The sequence below is a fragment of the Drosophila santomea genome, chromosome 3L (assembly GCF_016746245.2).
Source record: "Drosophila santomea strain STO CAGO 1482 chromosome 3L, Prin_Dsan_1.1, whole genome shotgun sequence".
Classification (NCBI taxonomy): Eukaryota; Metazoa; Arthropoda; class Insecta; order Diptera; family Drosophilidae; genus Drosophila; species Drosophila santomea.
In genome coordinates, this window is record NC_053018.2 from 2,522,405 (window position 1) to 2,537,021 (window position 14,617).

The 14,617-nt window shown below is 46.4% G+C and overlaps 7 protein-coding genes across 10 annotated transcripts; 4 read left to right on the forward strand and 3 right to left on the reverse strand.

Moving 5' to 3' along the window:
• The first annotated feature begins 224 nt into the window (after window positions 1-224).
• LOC120450222 (queuine tRNA-ribosyltransferase accessory subunit 2) lies at window positions 225-1,662 on the forward strand. Its single transcript, XM_039633099.2, has 2 exons — window positions 225-1,373; window positions 1,433-1,662. The coding sequence occupies exons 1-2, from the start codon at window positions 310-312 to the stop codon at window positions 1,623-1,625; spliced, it is 1,257 nt and encodes a 418-aa protein (XP_039489033.1). The 5' UTR covers window positions 225-309; the 3' UTR covers window positions 1,626-1,662.
• Window positions 1,655-3,180, reverse strand: LOC120450223 (GDP-D-glucose phosphorylase 1). Its single transcript, XM_039633100.2, has 3 exons — window positions 2,671-3,180; window positions 1,911-2,616; window positions 1,655-1,850 (listed from the first exon to the last, which is right to left on the reverse strand). Exons 1-3 carry the CDS (start codon window positions 3,049-3,051, stop codon window positions 1,696-1,698), a joined length of 1,242 nt encoding a protein of 413 aa, XP_039489034.1. The 5' UTR covers window positions 3,052-3,180; the 3' UTR covers window positions 1,655-1,695.
• Window positions 3,181-3,289: 109 nt separating this feature from the next.
• Window positions 3,290-4,705, forward strand: LOC120450224 (SAC3 domain-containing protein 1). 2 transcript variants are annotated; one of them, XM_039633101.2, is made up of 4 exons: window positions 3,290-3,436; window positions 3,494-3,667; window positions 3,728-4,264; window positions 4,354-4,705. In XM_039633101.2, the coding sequence occupies exons 1-4, from the start codon at window positions 3,381-3,383 to the stop codon at window positions 4,634-4,636; spliced, it is 1,050 nt and encodes a 349-aa protein (XP_039489035.1). In that variant the 5' UTR covers window positions 3,290-3,380; the 3' UTR covers window positions 4,637-4,705. The 2 variants fall into 2 exon arrangements, with proteins under 2 accessions (XP_039489035.1, XP_039489036.1); XM_039633102.1 differs by lacking the exon at window positions 3,290-3,436 and having other exon boundaries at window positions 3,532-3,671.
• Window positions 4,706-4,764: 59 nt separating this feature from the next.
• LOC120450221 (zinc finger protein 648) lies at window positions 4,765-8,250 on the forward strand. 2 transcript variants are annotated; one of them, XM_039633098.1, is made up of 3 exons: window positions 4,765-4,822; window positions 4,879-5,301; window positions 5,391-8,250. In XM_039633098.1, the coding sequence occupies exon 3, from the start codon at window positions 5,494-5,496 to the stop codon at window positions 7,510-7,512; it is 2,019 nt and encodes a 672-aa protein (XP_039489032.1). In that variant the 5' UTR covers window positions 4,765-4,822; window positions 4,879-5,301; window positions 5,391-5,493; the 3' UTR covers window positions 7,513-8,250. The 2 variants fall into 2 exon arrangements, with proteins under 2 accessions (XP_039489032.1, XP_039489031.1); XM_039633097.2 differs by having other exon boundaries at window positions 4,779-5,301.
• A 15-nt stretch (window positions 8,251-8,265) lies between these two features.
• LOC120450226 lies at window positions 8,266-9,179 on the reverse strand. The gene is made up of 3 exons (XM_039633103.2): window positions 9,013-9,179; window positions 8,876-8,921; window positions 8,266-8,751 (listed from the first exon to the last, which is right to left on the reverse strand). The coding sequence occupies exons 1-3, from the start codon at window positions 9,064-9,066 to the stop codon at window positions 8,606-8,608; spliced, it is 246 nt and encodes an 81-aa protein (XP_039489037.1). The 5' UTR covers window positions 9,067-9,179; the 3' UTR covers window positions 8,266-8,605.
• Window positions 9,180-9,461: 282 nt separating this feature from the next.
• LOC120449113 lies at window positions 9,462-10,253 on the forward strand. The gene has a single exon (XM_039631423.2). It carries the CDS (start codon window positions 9,529-9,531, stop codon window positions 10,234-10,236), a length of 708 nt encoding a protein of 235 aa, XP_039487357.1. The 5' UTR covers window positions 9,462-9,528; the 3' UTR covers window positions 10,237-10,253.
• Window positions 10,254-10,377: 124 nt separating this feature from the next.
• On the reverse strand, window positions 10,378-14,571 carry LOC120449112 (TOM1-like protein 2). Of its 2 annotated transcripts, XM_039631421.2 has the most exons (6): window positions 14,375-14,494; window positions 12,239-12,690; window positions 11,450-12,177; window positions 11,252-11,390; window positions 11,009-11,059; window positions 10,379-10,841 (listed from the first exon to the last, which is right to left on the reverse strand). In XM_039631421.2, exons 1-6 carry the CDS (start codon window positions 14,439-14,441, stop codon window positions 10,644-10,646), a joined length of 1,635 nt encoding a protein of 544 aa, XP_039487355.1. In that variant the 5' UTR covers window positions 14,442-14,494; the 3' UTR covers window positions 10,379-10,643. The 2 variants fall into 2 exon arrangements, with proteins under 2 accessions (XP_039487356.1, XP_039487355.1); XM_039631422.2 differs by lacking the exon at window positions 11,009-11,059 and having other exon boundaries at window positions 10,378-10,841; window positions 14,375-14,571.
• Window positions 14,572-14,617: the final 46 nt, after the last annotated feature.

Genomic DNA, 14,617 nt, shown 5'->3' on the forward strand with positions numbered 1-14,617 from the left:
ATTTAGAATGGTTTTCTGAAGAAGCATTTAAAATAACATTATTTTAAAATTAAATAAAAAATCTAAAACGAAGTTACTTATCTATCGAACCATGAAGCAAAACAAGTATAGATAAATACTAAAACTAGACGACTGGTTTCACTTCACATAGAAATATTATTTAAATTAAGACAAAATGTCAGCAGACTTAGCTATAGATAAATGCAAACAGCCGAGTCGCCACCTCTAATAGTTATCGTTATCGGTGACCGCTCGAAACGTGCGGTTGGAAATTCTTCATTCCAAAGATAAAAACAATAGCGAGCCGGAATGAAATTTGCGATCGAGAGCATTAGCAAGAATTCCGGGCGGCTCGGTCAACTGCGAATCAAGGATGGAGGACCCGATTTCAAGACTCCCCTTCTTTTGCAGACGACTAAGGGCGGAAGCATTCCGTGGCTCAGTGCGGATGTTTTCGAGAGTCATGTTAGCCAGAAGCCACAGGTGCTCCAGTTTACTCTATCCACAATGGACCACATGACCGAGTCACTTACCCATTGGAACAGTGGCGGAGGTCGCGGACTAAGCGACTACGTGGGACTACCAGGACATCTAAACATTCTCATGTTACGAGATCCTTGTGAAACAACGCCTTCCGGAGGCAACGACCGGGATATACTGCCACTGTTTACGAGAAGGGGAAAGGAATCGCTCTCTTCGGAACGCTACATGGAAATGGTAGCAAGTTTTAAGCCGGACTTCTATGAGGGACTCTGCGATGCGGACACAAATTGGGAGAGTGCCAAGAAGCGGATTCAGAAATCGGTTGACAGGACAGAGAAGTTTATGCACTACATCTACGAGCAACGGGGCAAGGTGAATTCCACTCTGCTAGCTCCCATTGTGGGTGGATACAACACATTCGCCCGGACGCAGTCCATTAAACATGCCCGGGAACAGCCAGCGGGCAGCTATGGAGGGTACATCTTCGAGGGGTTCCACACGAATGGTCTATCGGCGACCACTTTGGATACTTCCAAACTACTGCCAATAGTAGAACACTGCGTCAAGCAATTGGAGCAGGACAAACCTAGGATAATGCCGGGTGCCTACACTCCCCTAACCATTCTAGAACTCATCCGCCAGGGAATTGATGTGTTTGACTCCTCCTACGCATATTGTGCTTCTCTGAACTTTAAGGCTTTGACATTTAGTTTTGTCCAGGATGCAGTGGAACATGCTCCATTTTTGGACATAACCGATGAAGCTATCAAGGAGGATTTCACTCCGCCGCTGAGCAACTGCAGTTGCTTGACTTGCCAGAAACACACGCGTGCCTACCTTCACCACCTGTACAAGACCAATGAACTGCTTGGTCCCATATTACTAATTGTGTAAGTAATGTTTGTTAATTAATTTCGTATTCCTTTTATAAATCTTTCTGGTCTTCCAGTCACAACCTTCATCACTACATGGCTTTCTTTGAGAAAATTCGTGAGAGTGTGGCTAGGGATGAGCTTCCACGGCTGACGGAATTCGTAAGAAATCAGAATGGCAAAACACAGGTGGATTATTCCATTGTTGCCAACACCAAAGTAATTAGCAAGGCGGCCATGGGGAAAGGATTCGCAGCAGCAGCAGTATGACGACATGAGCATCCAATTAAACACTAATGTTAGTCTAGGTAGAAGCCTATGATTATTTATTTTCGGTGTTTCATATCGTCAATGGTTGGTCCCAAAGAGTGAGATCTTGTGATCCTTCGACAATATGCGTAATTTCCTCGTACACAGCTTTTGGGGCATTGCCAGTAATTGTTCGGATCCTAAAGAGCACCTGAAGCTCCGTAAGATTCTCCATTTTATCAGCATCTGTTAACGAAAATAGAACCATCAGTTCAGAAACAAAGTTTTAAAGAGCGATTATATCACCTGGCAAAGGAATGTAACCAGCCAACTCGCAGAATCCGACATTAAAGTCGGCCAAATCCTTGTTTACACAGTACTCAGAGCGGGCAAATACGAATACCTTAAGATTACCACTTTGTCCGGGTCTCCGATCCTGCGTGAGGAACAGATTGTGTGGCATATTGTTCTTACACATCCACATGGCGAGCATGTAGAGCTGGTCCACTTTCTCAGCCACCTGTTCTTCACTATCATTTTCGTTGAATACTATACATATTCCTTCCGTGGGCGCCCTACGGCTCAAACGATAGACATAACCACCGGTCAGCTCATCCAAAGGTGCTTGGTCTATATATAAATCCTGTGGCATGTGGAGAAGGTGGAAGTGAAGGTGATTTACAGAGGCCAACGCTCCAGGGCTATTATAACCCATGCGCATGTCCTTGTCGTCGATGCTTCGCATGAAGGTAATGCAAAACTGAAGAGCGTCACGGGTAATCCGTTGGACATGGTTTTTTCCCACTTCTGGGCAGATCAACGTATGATATTTGGTGATTGGGCTCTTGTTTATGATCATCTGAACTTCGGGACTGCCGTGTGCATCATCAATGGTCATGATGACCTCCTGGGCATTGACTTTGTTGAAATTAAACATCATGTGCTTGAAGGTGGGATTGAGGCTCTCGATGGTCTGAGGTCGGCGGCGCTTAAGGTTTCGATCTGCATTAAGCTGCAGGTTAAGGGTCAATAAATCTATTGTAGAGAACAAGAATATGCCACACACCTCTGCATAAAAACCCCAGTATCCTGGTATTTTTCGGTTCTGAGGCGATTTCTGCAATTGATAGGAAAACAGCCCGGGAACATTGTGCAGCTGGTCCCACCGCACCTTCATGGCGTTGAGATAGAGCTGCGCCCTTCCCTCCAGACTCGTCTCGTACTTAACCTTGCTCATGGTTCGCCTGCGGCCTGGTCGCTTCACGTCCTGGTCATCTTTTTGCCTGCAATCCGCGGATCGAAGGACTACCAGTGGCAGCAGAGTTGCAACCTTTAGGGAAAACCTGTTGCTAAAGCCGGTGGCAAGAAAACTTCTAAAATGGGCGCTGTATTTTCGGGCAATATGTCGGTTGAATCGCAGAAAGGCTGCGAAATGCCGCGAAAACATTTCGTTTTGAGCTGGCCGATTAAAAACGAACTGTAAATTTTGTACAATTTTGAAGCCCCGACAACCTGACAACCCAGACCGCCCAGACAGCTGATTGCTGACTTCAGCGGCGTGGCAAGAGGGTTTAAAAATCAAAAGTCAGTTTAAGTTTCTTTAAATATGGAAGTCTGAATTAGGGTTTTATTATTAATTTGAAACCAGCTTCATAAATTTGAAAAACATCTTTTATTTCCAGATCCCTTTGAAGAAATTTACTCTACGCCTTTGATTCACGAAATCTTCATCCCTGGTTTGCTTGTGCTGGTGGAATTGATGGCATTTATCAACAAATGGCCCAAGTTCGAGGATCCTGCGAAAGTTTCTGTCCCGATGGGGAGGCGAAAATGTAGGTTAATGATCTTGAACCCGAATATAATAAAATAACGTGGCTTAATACATTTAGGCGTATTCGTGAGAAGCTTTTGCACTACTTTGAGCTAAAGAATGGTCAAAAGAACACGCCAGGTGTCCTGGTAAAGGAGTTTACGCGATCCGCCGCCGATGTCAAGATGCCCCTGCCCAAGGAAATGCGCACGGAAGCGGCATTGACCAAAACTGTGGAATATCTTCTCAAGGAGCAAGTATTTTTTGCACTTAAAACCCAAAAAGTTTAAACTGAAAATTAATATCTTTCCAGCATAATCCTGGACACACGAAAGCCTTATAATGTGGCTTACGACTTCATATTCGATCGACTGAGGGCGGTGCGTCGGGAGATCGTTATCCAGATGTACGATGCACGTCGGAAGATCTGCTTGTTAGAGCCTATTGTGATGTTCCTGGCCTATAGTCGATATCGCTTGTGTGAGGATCCCATAGAGAAGTTCGATCCGAAAATATGCAATCAGCATTTGCAAGAGTGCCTTACGGGAGTGCTTTGCTGTTACGAAGAGCTGGGGGACTTGGAATCCTATAGAGAACGCAGTATTCGTGAGCTTGAGCGGCGCTGCTTCATAGAGAGCCTGTATCAAGTGTTTAATTTGGGTTCGCCCGAGTCCCTTACACGCGCCCTCACCTTACCGGATTATGTGCGTCGGGATGCGACGTTTAAGCTGTGTTTTGGCATCTGTTTGGCCTTTCAACAGGGCAATTTGTATAGAGTCCTCATGGGTTTGCCACAATTACCGCACATTCTGTGCGCCGTAGCGGCCACCAAGTTGCAGGCGATAAGGAGGTACTATACAACAATTACTATTGGCTTTCTTATTGACATGATGTATTTCTAATGTACATACATATTTATTTACAAACGTATATTTGCAGAAGCTTGCTACAGATTTTCACGCATGCCTACAACAACAAACAGCTCACGGTGCCGGTTCCTTACTTGTTGCGTTTACTGTTGTTCGATGGTCCGCAAGGACTTCAGGACCAATGTCGGCATTATAATATATCCTTAACAGCGGATAGGAAGGCGGTGCATTTTAACAAGACTGATTTTAACCACAATGCGGAGATATTGAAACCCCAAGAAGAGCGCTTTGTGGAGTCGAAGCTGAAGCGTATTTATATTCCAGAAGTTTTATTGCTAAAGAAATTTAACTAATTTAAGAGTACGCAATTGTAAATAGTTCAAAACAATAGTGAAGCCATGGAGATTAATTATTTATTGTTATTGCGCATTTGTTTTTTTGTCGGGTGGCAACCCTGCTGATAGAACAACAAACCTATCGCCAATCGAAAGGCAGAACGCCGCGGTATTTACACCTAATAAATGGTTTACCAGTTGGAGGTTGATAAAATGCAATTATTTGCTAGTACTTAAGATTACATTTGTGCTGTTTTAAGGAGTAATGCGGTGAGGAGGCTTAGCTAACTAAGCTGAATAAAGCGCTTAAGATATACACAAAGCGCGCGCAGGGTTGCATTGTGGCGCCTGTCGATGCACACTACACACACACACCGCCACACACACGCAACGCGAGAGAAAGTACCGAGCCGTTTCTGGAAAATACAATTCCGCCATATTAACCGGCAAAATTCAAAATATTTACACTGCCCGAGGTCAGCGGGATCGAGGTGGTCATCAAAATCGAGGATTAACCCGCCGTTGGGCAGCACGAGCGTGGCGGGCGGATCGGAGCGAGCGGTACGCATCATTCGCCGTCTGCCGCCGCCGTCGCACAATAAACGATAGGCATTGGCTACAAAAAAGTGGAAAAAGAGGTGGAGGGAAAGGCCAGTCCAGTCCAACAATACCGACGAATACACGTACGTTTGGTCCACATTGGTGGGCTGGCGAATATTTAGATATATATTACGGATTTTTGGCCAGGTACTAATTGCCCACTTTTTCGCAGCGCGCTCGCACACAAAACACTAACACACACGCACGAAGCAAGAGCGCCCACAAATACAGGCATACAGACACAGGCACACAGACAGGCAGACGGAGCAGCCGCGATGACAAGTCATCATCATCACGTCGGTGTCGGAGGGAACTTCCAGCCTCAACTGCATCAGATCCGGGCGCCCATCGTGAAGAATCTATCGCTGGCCGCTGCGGCGGTACCGCTGCCCCTGCACTCCGTCCCGTCGTCGGCGTACTTCACTCATGCACACCCACCCACGGCGGCCACAATTGTCGAGCAAGATCCGTACACCGTTTTGGCGGGCGATCCGATGGGCGAGGAGAGCGAGAGCTTCCTGATCGAGGAGATCATCGATGACTATGATGATGAGGCTAATATCGTCGTAGACACTGGCGAGTTCTTCGAGCACTATGAATACTATCCGGTGGATCGGCTGGACAGGCTTACCTCGGTCACGGTGGCAGCGGCAGATGCACTGCCACCGCCCATCATCATGCAGCAGACCAGCGACGACGAGGATTTCATCGAGGAGGATGGACAGCAGATGACTTCCTCCTGCGATGGTGATGGCGAGGAAGAAACCGAGCAGGATGATGAGGCTACCGCGCCGGCTACGACAAATGCTTTTGAAATTGCCTCCGAGATGCTAACCACCATCGAAGCCACGAACATCAAGGAGGAGCAGCTCGAAAGCGATTTCTACATGAAGGCAACCGAAGATTCAAACAGCTCGAATGGTCAGTTGCAGGACTTTAAGCTATTCGGAAGTAGTCGCGTGGAGAGGCCCATGGGAAATTCAGCCGCCAAGCGCTGGAAACAAACAAAGGTACCCATACGCATTACGCAGGATGAGTTCAATGTCACCCTGTGGTCCTCGCTAAACTCGGAAGATGAGGACGAGGAGGAGGAGTTGGAGGAACCACCTAGTTGTGCTGGCACCACATCCGTGACGTCCTCCTCCGCCGCCCAGAATGAAGGCTCATCCAATATGCCAAAGCTTATTATCGACGAGCACATGATTAACCACGATGTTCTAAGCGATGGCATTGGTAACGAGTACGTCATCCTGCCCGATCCATTCAGCGCCTCTGCGGTTACGGATGTGGAAGAGGTGGTTAATGCATTTATGGGTGATGTCAAAGGCGAGGAAGACAGCCAGCCACTAAGTGAGCAGTTGATCTATGCGGAAAACCAGCTGGAAGAAGCCTATGGTAACATCGAGCTCATCGAGAACATGCCGAATAATGTCGAGCTGATACAGAGCCCGGGTCTGGGTCCAGCCACTTTACCGGTACCGCAATCAAAGGTCAATGGATGTTTACCGAATCCACAGCCGGCTCTACCAAAACTAGTGCTCCAGAACAGCAGCACCAATGTGCGACTGAAAAGTGCGGGAAATCAGACAAAGGTGGCGAAGAGGCAACTCACGGCTGCGGCTCAGGTGGCGACACTAACTCCTCCACCGCCACTAGTGGCTTCCACCAATCCAGCCCGACCACGACCCACAATTGTTACCAAATTACCGACGGCAGTGCCCAATCAGACGGCTGGTAATACTATGGGAGCTGCTGGCGCGGCCGCTGAGGAGGATGAGGAGCCAAAGTTTCGCTGCACCCATCGCGGCTGCAACAAGGAGTTTCGCAACCACTCGGCCATGCGCAAGCACATGCACACGCACGGACCGCGCGGTCATGTGTGCAACGTCTGCGGCAAAAGCTTCGTAGAGAGCTCCAAGCTAAAGCGCCACCAGCTGGTGCACACCGGCGAGAAGCCCTTTGAGTGCACCTTCGAGGGGTGCGGCAAGCGCTTCTCGCTGGACTTCAATCTGCGCACCCACGTACGGATACACACTGGCGATCGGCCCTACCACTGCCCCATTGATGGCTGCTCCAAGTGCTTCGCCCAGTCAACGAACCTCAAGTCCCACATGCTGACGCACACAAAGCCTAAAAGGAAGTGGCCGCGAGCACCGCAAGTGAGCAACAACAAGACACCGCTGGTGGCCAGATACGGGCGTCTGGAGTTTGGCGAGGATCCTCGTCTAGTGTACGTAGAACAAAACGAGGAGGTGGCGTCGGTGCTGCTGGATGGCACGTCCCTAGCATCCTAACTAGTAGTTAGCATCAATGTGTCGCTGGTATTGGCATGAGATGGTTCAAATATGAAAGCTCCTTCGGCTGCGGATGGCAGGATTGTACAGTTAGTTGTAGCCAGTTTTTATCTGTATCTGTAACCTAACGAGCGGAGCGGCAGGACGCGATTGTCACCTGGTGAATACATCCGCCCACTGCCCGCCCTTTAAGTAAAAAGTGTAAGTTTTTTCTCTAACAATATAGGATTGCAGTGCAAAAAGGAGGTTAGATGGTAGCCATTGATTAATTTCCTGCACGGATGAAAAACCCGGATAGAAAGCAGTTCTAAGAGTTTAGCTTGTAGCGTAGGCTAAGTCAGTCGAGTCCCCCGCAAAACCAAAACCGAACCGTAATCCCCGAATAACTCAGCCAAAACTGTCCCCTAACAATCCCTAATTCGATCTGATCCTAATTGTGTGCGATCTTCGCTCGAATAACAAAACGCGCACTTTCTTTTCTACGAAAACAAAACAAACAAAAAAATAAGAAAAATACACAAAACTAGTTTTACCATATTCAATACGCATACACCATAGGCTATCTATATATTTTTGTAATGAATTATAACACTTAGAGCATTGAAGTACGGATTTAGCAAGTTCAACGTCTGTTGGCGCTAACAATAATTCACAAATGGAAGCACATCAGTTAAGTCGGAATAAACAAGGGAATACCTCTTCAAAATTAAACAAAAATAAACCAGGAAAACAATGCAACACTTGCGTGTATCATTTATCATTTTTGAACTATTTCACAGTGCGATTCTGTAAGCGTTAGATTTATTAACTGACTTTAAACGTGTAACTACAGCTAGATAACTACATTAAACGGTGAGGCAGCTATTGATGGACAGTCGCCGGGTGTTGTCCACTTCAGATTCAGATCAGCAAGCGATTAAATCGCCTCTTTGGACATGTGTCGCCTACAGCTAAGTTCCATTCATTGATTGCGGTGTATAAACGCGTGCGGATTAGATAAAGCTTCGCGGCGAGGTACAGATACGCGGCTATTTTGGATATTGGAACCGAGAACAGTACACGCGGGTGGGCTGGGCATGGTCTGAATGGTATTTTAGGTGACCTTGAGGCCCTGTCCTTGAACTCCCGGAATAATATCCGCCATTGAGGCACTGGTCGGGCCAATTAATCCGGCCAGGGAGAGCAGCACGGAGTAGTTGAAGTACCAGAAAACGCAGAAGAGCACCATGAAAATGACGTCTGCAATGAACCGAGAGCAATAATAACCCTGATAAGCGTGTAAATTCTTCATAAGCATGACGAATCCGCCGGATTTTCCCCAGTTCTTCGAGGGTTTGATATTTGCCCAGCAATTAACACTCACGTATCGTTATCCGCTCCCACTTTTCCACCATGTACAGCTCGGTGACCTGTAAGTTAATGTGGCTCATTTAATTCAGAATCCCGTGGAGCGCAGCTTCTCAAGTGGAATATATGCGTAATTTTATGACTATTACGTACCATGAGGTATCGAAACCACCAGTAACTGGCGAATTCCACGAGGTTGTCAAGCATTGCGGGTTCCGAATCGAGTAAAACACTAAAAAGAGGACAAACAATAGGGGCGCTGCGCGTTTAATTTGTTTAATTCCTCCCACTGGCTTTGTACTAACTTAAACACGGTAAATCGATGTCGCTAACCAATCGATATCGATAATTTAGACCGTCAAGTGTTGCAAAATGCTTGTGGTACAATGCAAGTAGAAGGGTTGTATATCGACTGTTAGTGTAAATTCAAACTTGAACAAAAATAAATATTTAGGCTTTCGGAAATAGTTGAAGATGTATTTATTTCATTAATTTTCACTGCTACATGCGTCGTTTAAAGTTATCAGATCTATGTTCGAAATACTACTAATACGCACACGATGCACTCTGAAATGTTTATCAATCTGACAACCCCGTTGCAATCAGCTGTTTTTAAAAACCCCGCAAGAGTTGTTTACATTTAGTTGTGAAACTAAAATATTGGAAATAATGTCCACCTTCGTGGTTAAACTACTTCAACGCTCTCCGCTCTCACATAGTCAAATAGACGTAAAGCCTTTTATTTATGTCCGTAGCAAATGGATGGACGACGACGTAGAGTTCGACTTCCTATCCACCTCTGACAATCAAATCTACCGGTCAAGTCTTAAATACGATGAGCTGCGGACTGGAGCCAGCGAATTGGAGCAGCCCTATGATGCCTTCTTTGCAGAGTGCAAAATGGCAGTAACCACGCACATGGGACTCCGAGGATTCGATTATGAAATATGCTTGGAGGATGCCGAGAAACCAGCCTTCAAAGTGTACAAATGCGAGGGATACGAGACGCTCTATTTGGATGTTCCGCTGAGAAAAGTGTCCAACTGCTACCAGCTGCTGGATGCAGCCATCGAAGCTGGTCAGCAGAAGCCTCAAGCCAATGAATCCGACGCCCAGAACACCACATCCCTAGCTGAATACGAAAAGTATGTGAGGGACAGCAAGCTGAAGGAGGAGGAACTTCTCAAGAAGTTCCTGCTGCTTTTGAACAGCAAGAAGGCCCACATCAGGGAATTGGAGAGTCAGTTGGAAGAGCGTTCCAGGAAGGGCTCAAGCGAAAAGAACAATCGAAGGATTTCTTCTGATGAAGAGGACGAAGTCTACGGAGCAGCCACTCAAGCCATGAATATAGACGATGGTGATGATGACTCGAATTAAGCCCCTTAGTAATATGAATGATAAGAAGCATTTCGTCTTCGGTATGTGCTTGAAATGTATTTCCTTTTTGTTTTAGTTTTTCTTTTCGATCGTTCGATTTTGTAAAATAAATTAGCTTTATAATGTATGTATATATGTATAAATAAACAACAAATAGACTTGTAACGTAATACATTAAATTACCATCAATGTGTAGACGTGGCTTACAATTAGACCAACAAAAAGTCTGTTTTTTGGAATATAATCAATAGTTATCGTTGCTGTTTTTGTAAAAATTAAAAGCATTTTACATAAAGTGTTAATATGTAGCTGCTATCAAATAGACATTATGGATAAGTATGTTAGGGTGTGTATAACATTTGAAAGAGTAAACAATTAGAGCCGATGATGGTGCTGGCGGAGATCACTCAGAGCGCGAGCAGATCCTCCTCGGCGCCCGGTTTCTTTGGTGTCTTTCGTAAGCTGTCGGCTCCTGCCGATCCTGTCGTGGCACTGGCGGCGGAGTTCGATGCACTGATCGTTGGAAGATTTTCGGCGGCGGCGGCTCGCTCCTCTAGGAATTTGTCAAACTCGGAGCTGGTCAGTTCCTCAATTCCCTCGATGTGCTGTGTGGTGGAAACAAATGTCTCATTACTCATGTTAAATACACGAAAATAGGTGACAGAAGCAAATAAGCAAAAGAAGAGTATGTGTAATTCGAGAAACTGAAGCCGAGAGTGCATGGTAAGATGAGCTTAGAACAAGACAAAATGCTATTCGAATGGCTACTTACTGAGCTGCCCAACCACGCTTCCATCTCGTCGATCTCATTCTCTTTCGTCGACTGTGTGTGGGCGCCAACCGAACAACAAAACGAAACGAAAACCAAACGCAATTTGCATAGAACAAAAGAACCAAAACATTTTTTTCAAATTTAAATACAAAGTGTAAATCAATGGCGAAAACGAGGTCAAAACGTAAGGGAACAAATCGAACGCCATTAGTTAGACCGGCTACCCGGTGGCTAATTACTCACTTTACTTACCACCGGCGGATCGCCGGCTGAGCGCTGTGCCTGTTGCGGTTGATTCGGCGGTTTATAAGGCGAGGCGGTGGCAGTCACACTCCCAGCAGCAGCGTCCACGGAGGGAATGTCCCTTAGCAAGTCCGATTTACTAAAGAGGAACTGTCGTTAATACTTGATGACCTCAATTGGAAAGCACTCTATACTAACTGGTTTCCATCGGTGCGCGACTGTGCCAGCATATCGAATTCATCGGCAGGTCGTGCCCCCCTCTGCACCCCAATGGGTGCTCCTGCGCCCAGGCTGAGTCCTCCCAAGCTCTGTGGCAGTTGGGCTTCCTCGCTGCTTTCAATTAGATCGATTAGCAGTTGGTCACTTTGCGGCGTATTGCTCACGGCGGTAGTTGTGGGCGGCGGTGGTAGCGTGGCCACCGTGGTGGCTCCTGCTCCAGCTGCACCCACACCGGGCAGGCCCATGGCTGCGCCCAGCACCGCCGACGGCGAGGTAACACCAGCTCCCTGGCCTTGCGAGCGCGTTTTCTCATAACGCTGGTGGCGCAAAAACACATTGTTCAGCTCGTCATTGATGCGCAGGAACTCCGCGGTGAGCTCGTCGTCCTGGACACGTCCAATCAGATCCACAATGCGAGACTGCATCTCCTTGCAGGTAGAGGTGAGCTCGTTGAGCAGGGCATAGTCATCGGGCGACTCTTGGCCGGGCTTCAGAACACTGAGCATCTCGCTCAGGATGGACATATTGTTGCTAACTATCTCCAGTTCGGAACGCAGCTTAGCCGCTTGCTCGGGAGTCAAATGCAAAGGACCTGTGCTGGGTGGAGCTGCTGCTGCAGCAGCGGCGGCGGCAGCGGCAGCCATGTGTTGAGGCGAGATTGTGTGCTGCTGAGCGGCCACCATTTGAGGAGGCATCTCGGGAACGCTCTATATGGGATATGAAAGCATTTAATATGGTTCAAATAGAGAGGATTCGTTAGCGACTCACCCTCTGAGGTGTGTAAATAGGTGCCATGGCATCCAAGTCGTTGGCTGGAAACTCAATGCCCTTGTTTTTCAGTTCCATGTACATCTGAGTGACGCCATTGAGATCTGGTTGGTTCTTGAACGCATCCGCCCAGATCTGTATCAGACTGAGAACCTTCTCCTGCATGGCAGCTGGCGGATCGTTCTTGGGCCCAATCAGCTTGACCAGCTCGTTGATGAAGTCCTTTTGGGCCACCAGGACATGGAAGGCCTTGCCGCAGTTCTTCACGCACGTCTCCAGGACGGTCAGCGTGTACATCACCACCTGGTTGTTCTTGCCGGCATTCTGGGAGAGGCGCTTGCGAATGGCGCGCATGGCATCGCGGGCGGTGTCCGAGGATTCGTTGATCATGTCGCAGATCTCCATGTTGGCGGCCCAGTTCTCCGACGCCAGGTTGGCATCGGTGGCGGCCTCTGGAAGAGGAGCAGGTAAGGAATTAGTTTAAATTAAAGAAAATTCTATCTTAAATCCATACTTTATTGGGATCTGTTTAAACCTTTAGAAAAAAAACTGCAACAATTGAGAACGCTATAGTCAAGTTCCCCGACTATCTGATACCCGTTACTCAGCTAGTGGAAGTGCGGGAGAGAGTTTTCAACACTGACAGTTTTTGGCAGTTTGTGGGCGTTAGAGTGGTCGTGGCAACAGGAATCGACAAACTTGCGCTGCGTATATGTTTCTGGAGTGTGCATGCTTAAGCTCAACTTTCTAGCCTTTATAGTTCCTGAGATCTCGACGTTCATACGGACAGACAGACGGACGGACATGGCCAGAGCGACTCGGCTATTGATCCTGATCAATACTCTACGAGTAACGGGTATAATAACTGCAACAATATGTGTATAAAGAAAAAAATAACTTTAGTTAACTCATGTTTTCTCTCTATTTTTTTAATTTGTATCTTTTTCTGAAAGTGCTCGTTACATTTTAATTATAATAATCTATTCGATTATAATGCAAAGTTAATTGTGCGGCTTTTGATCCGAAAGAGGTAATTATTTTGATCGTTACGTGTGTGAAACCCTAAGTAAACAATTTGCGTTCCTTTGTTTGTTTTTATGGGCGGCTGGAACTGTGTTTTTAAACAGGTGGGCGAACATTATCTTTAGTATATCACTTAAGCTCTTCCGAGTGCAATGACTTGCTTAAATTAAAACGCACAAACAAGGGGCATAAATGCAACTTGTACAAATCGAAAGGAAACCCTCTCGCGCCATGTATTTCTCGGATATCAAATATCGTAATACAGATATCCAACAGATACAAGATATATGTGAATAGCTAACCGCAAGGCAGCAACAAAATGTTAGCTCATAAAAAAAAACGAATCAACAAATTAGTACGGCACCAATACAAATGCACAAGGCCAGGTAAATGTGTGCATCTGTGTTTGTGTGTGTGTGTGTGTGTGCAGCGGCAAATGGAAATTATGGCGAAAATGCGAGCCAAAGGGGAACACGAAATAAATTAACACATTTTTTATGTAACCCAGCGGCCAGAGGCAACGATGACTAATTGCCATTACTAAGGGCGCAAAACAAGGGGGCAGGAGGTGGGCGCAAATGGCAATCAAACAACAGAACAGCGCATCAATAACAATACTATTTGTGTGCGTGCCAAAGATAAGCAATTTCATAAAGCATACCAACAAACATTTATCTGCTTTGTCACACCTGCCTGTTGGAATCGCATGCCCATGTAAGGGTTAATCTTATCAGAAGCCCACCGTTGCCACCGCCTTTCAAATCAAATCAGACCGCTTTGCCATAGTAATGGTCTGGCAACAACAAATCAGTATCGGTACATGGAAATGTGTGTGAGTGTGCTTGTGTGTGAGAGCAACAACAAAACAGAAAAACAAGCAAACGCACGAAGAAAGTTGTGAAAATTCAATTTTCCAATGGCTCAGTCTGATTGGGACTGCCGTAAAGCGACCTCTAATCAGATAACTGACAATGCAAATGCGCAAATATCAACGCATATGCGTTGTATTTGAGGAAAATACGACGATTTAACCACATATACACACACCCCCGCTTTCGGTGGGTGGTTTTTTTAAACGGTGGTAGGGGGATGAGGTTGGGTAGGTTTACTCACCTATGCGCTGGCCAACTGCAGTGGAGAAAACATTTCCCAAGGCGCCAACGTTGAAAAATGAAGCCATCGTTTTAAAGTTTCTTCTTAATGCTCGCCGTTGGTTTGCGGTTGATATTTCCCTTTATTTACTTTTTGTTCACCTGGATGAAATGTTTATGCACTTGTCTACAGCAGTGTGACCATGGCTAGACTCTGTGCAAAATACCCTCAGAGAAATGCATTACAATAAATGGGTAAAATTGG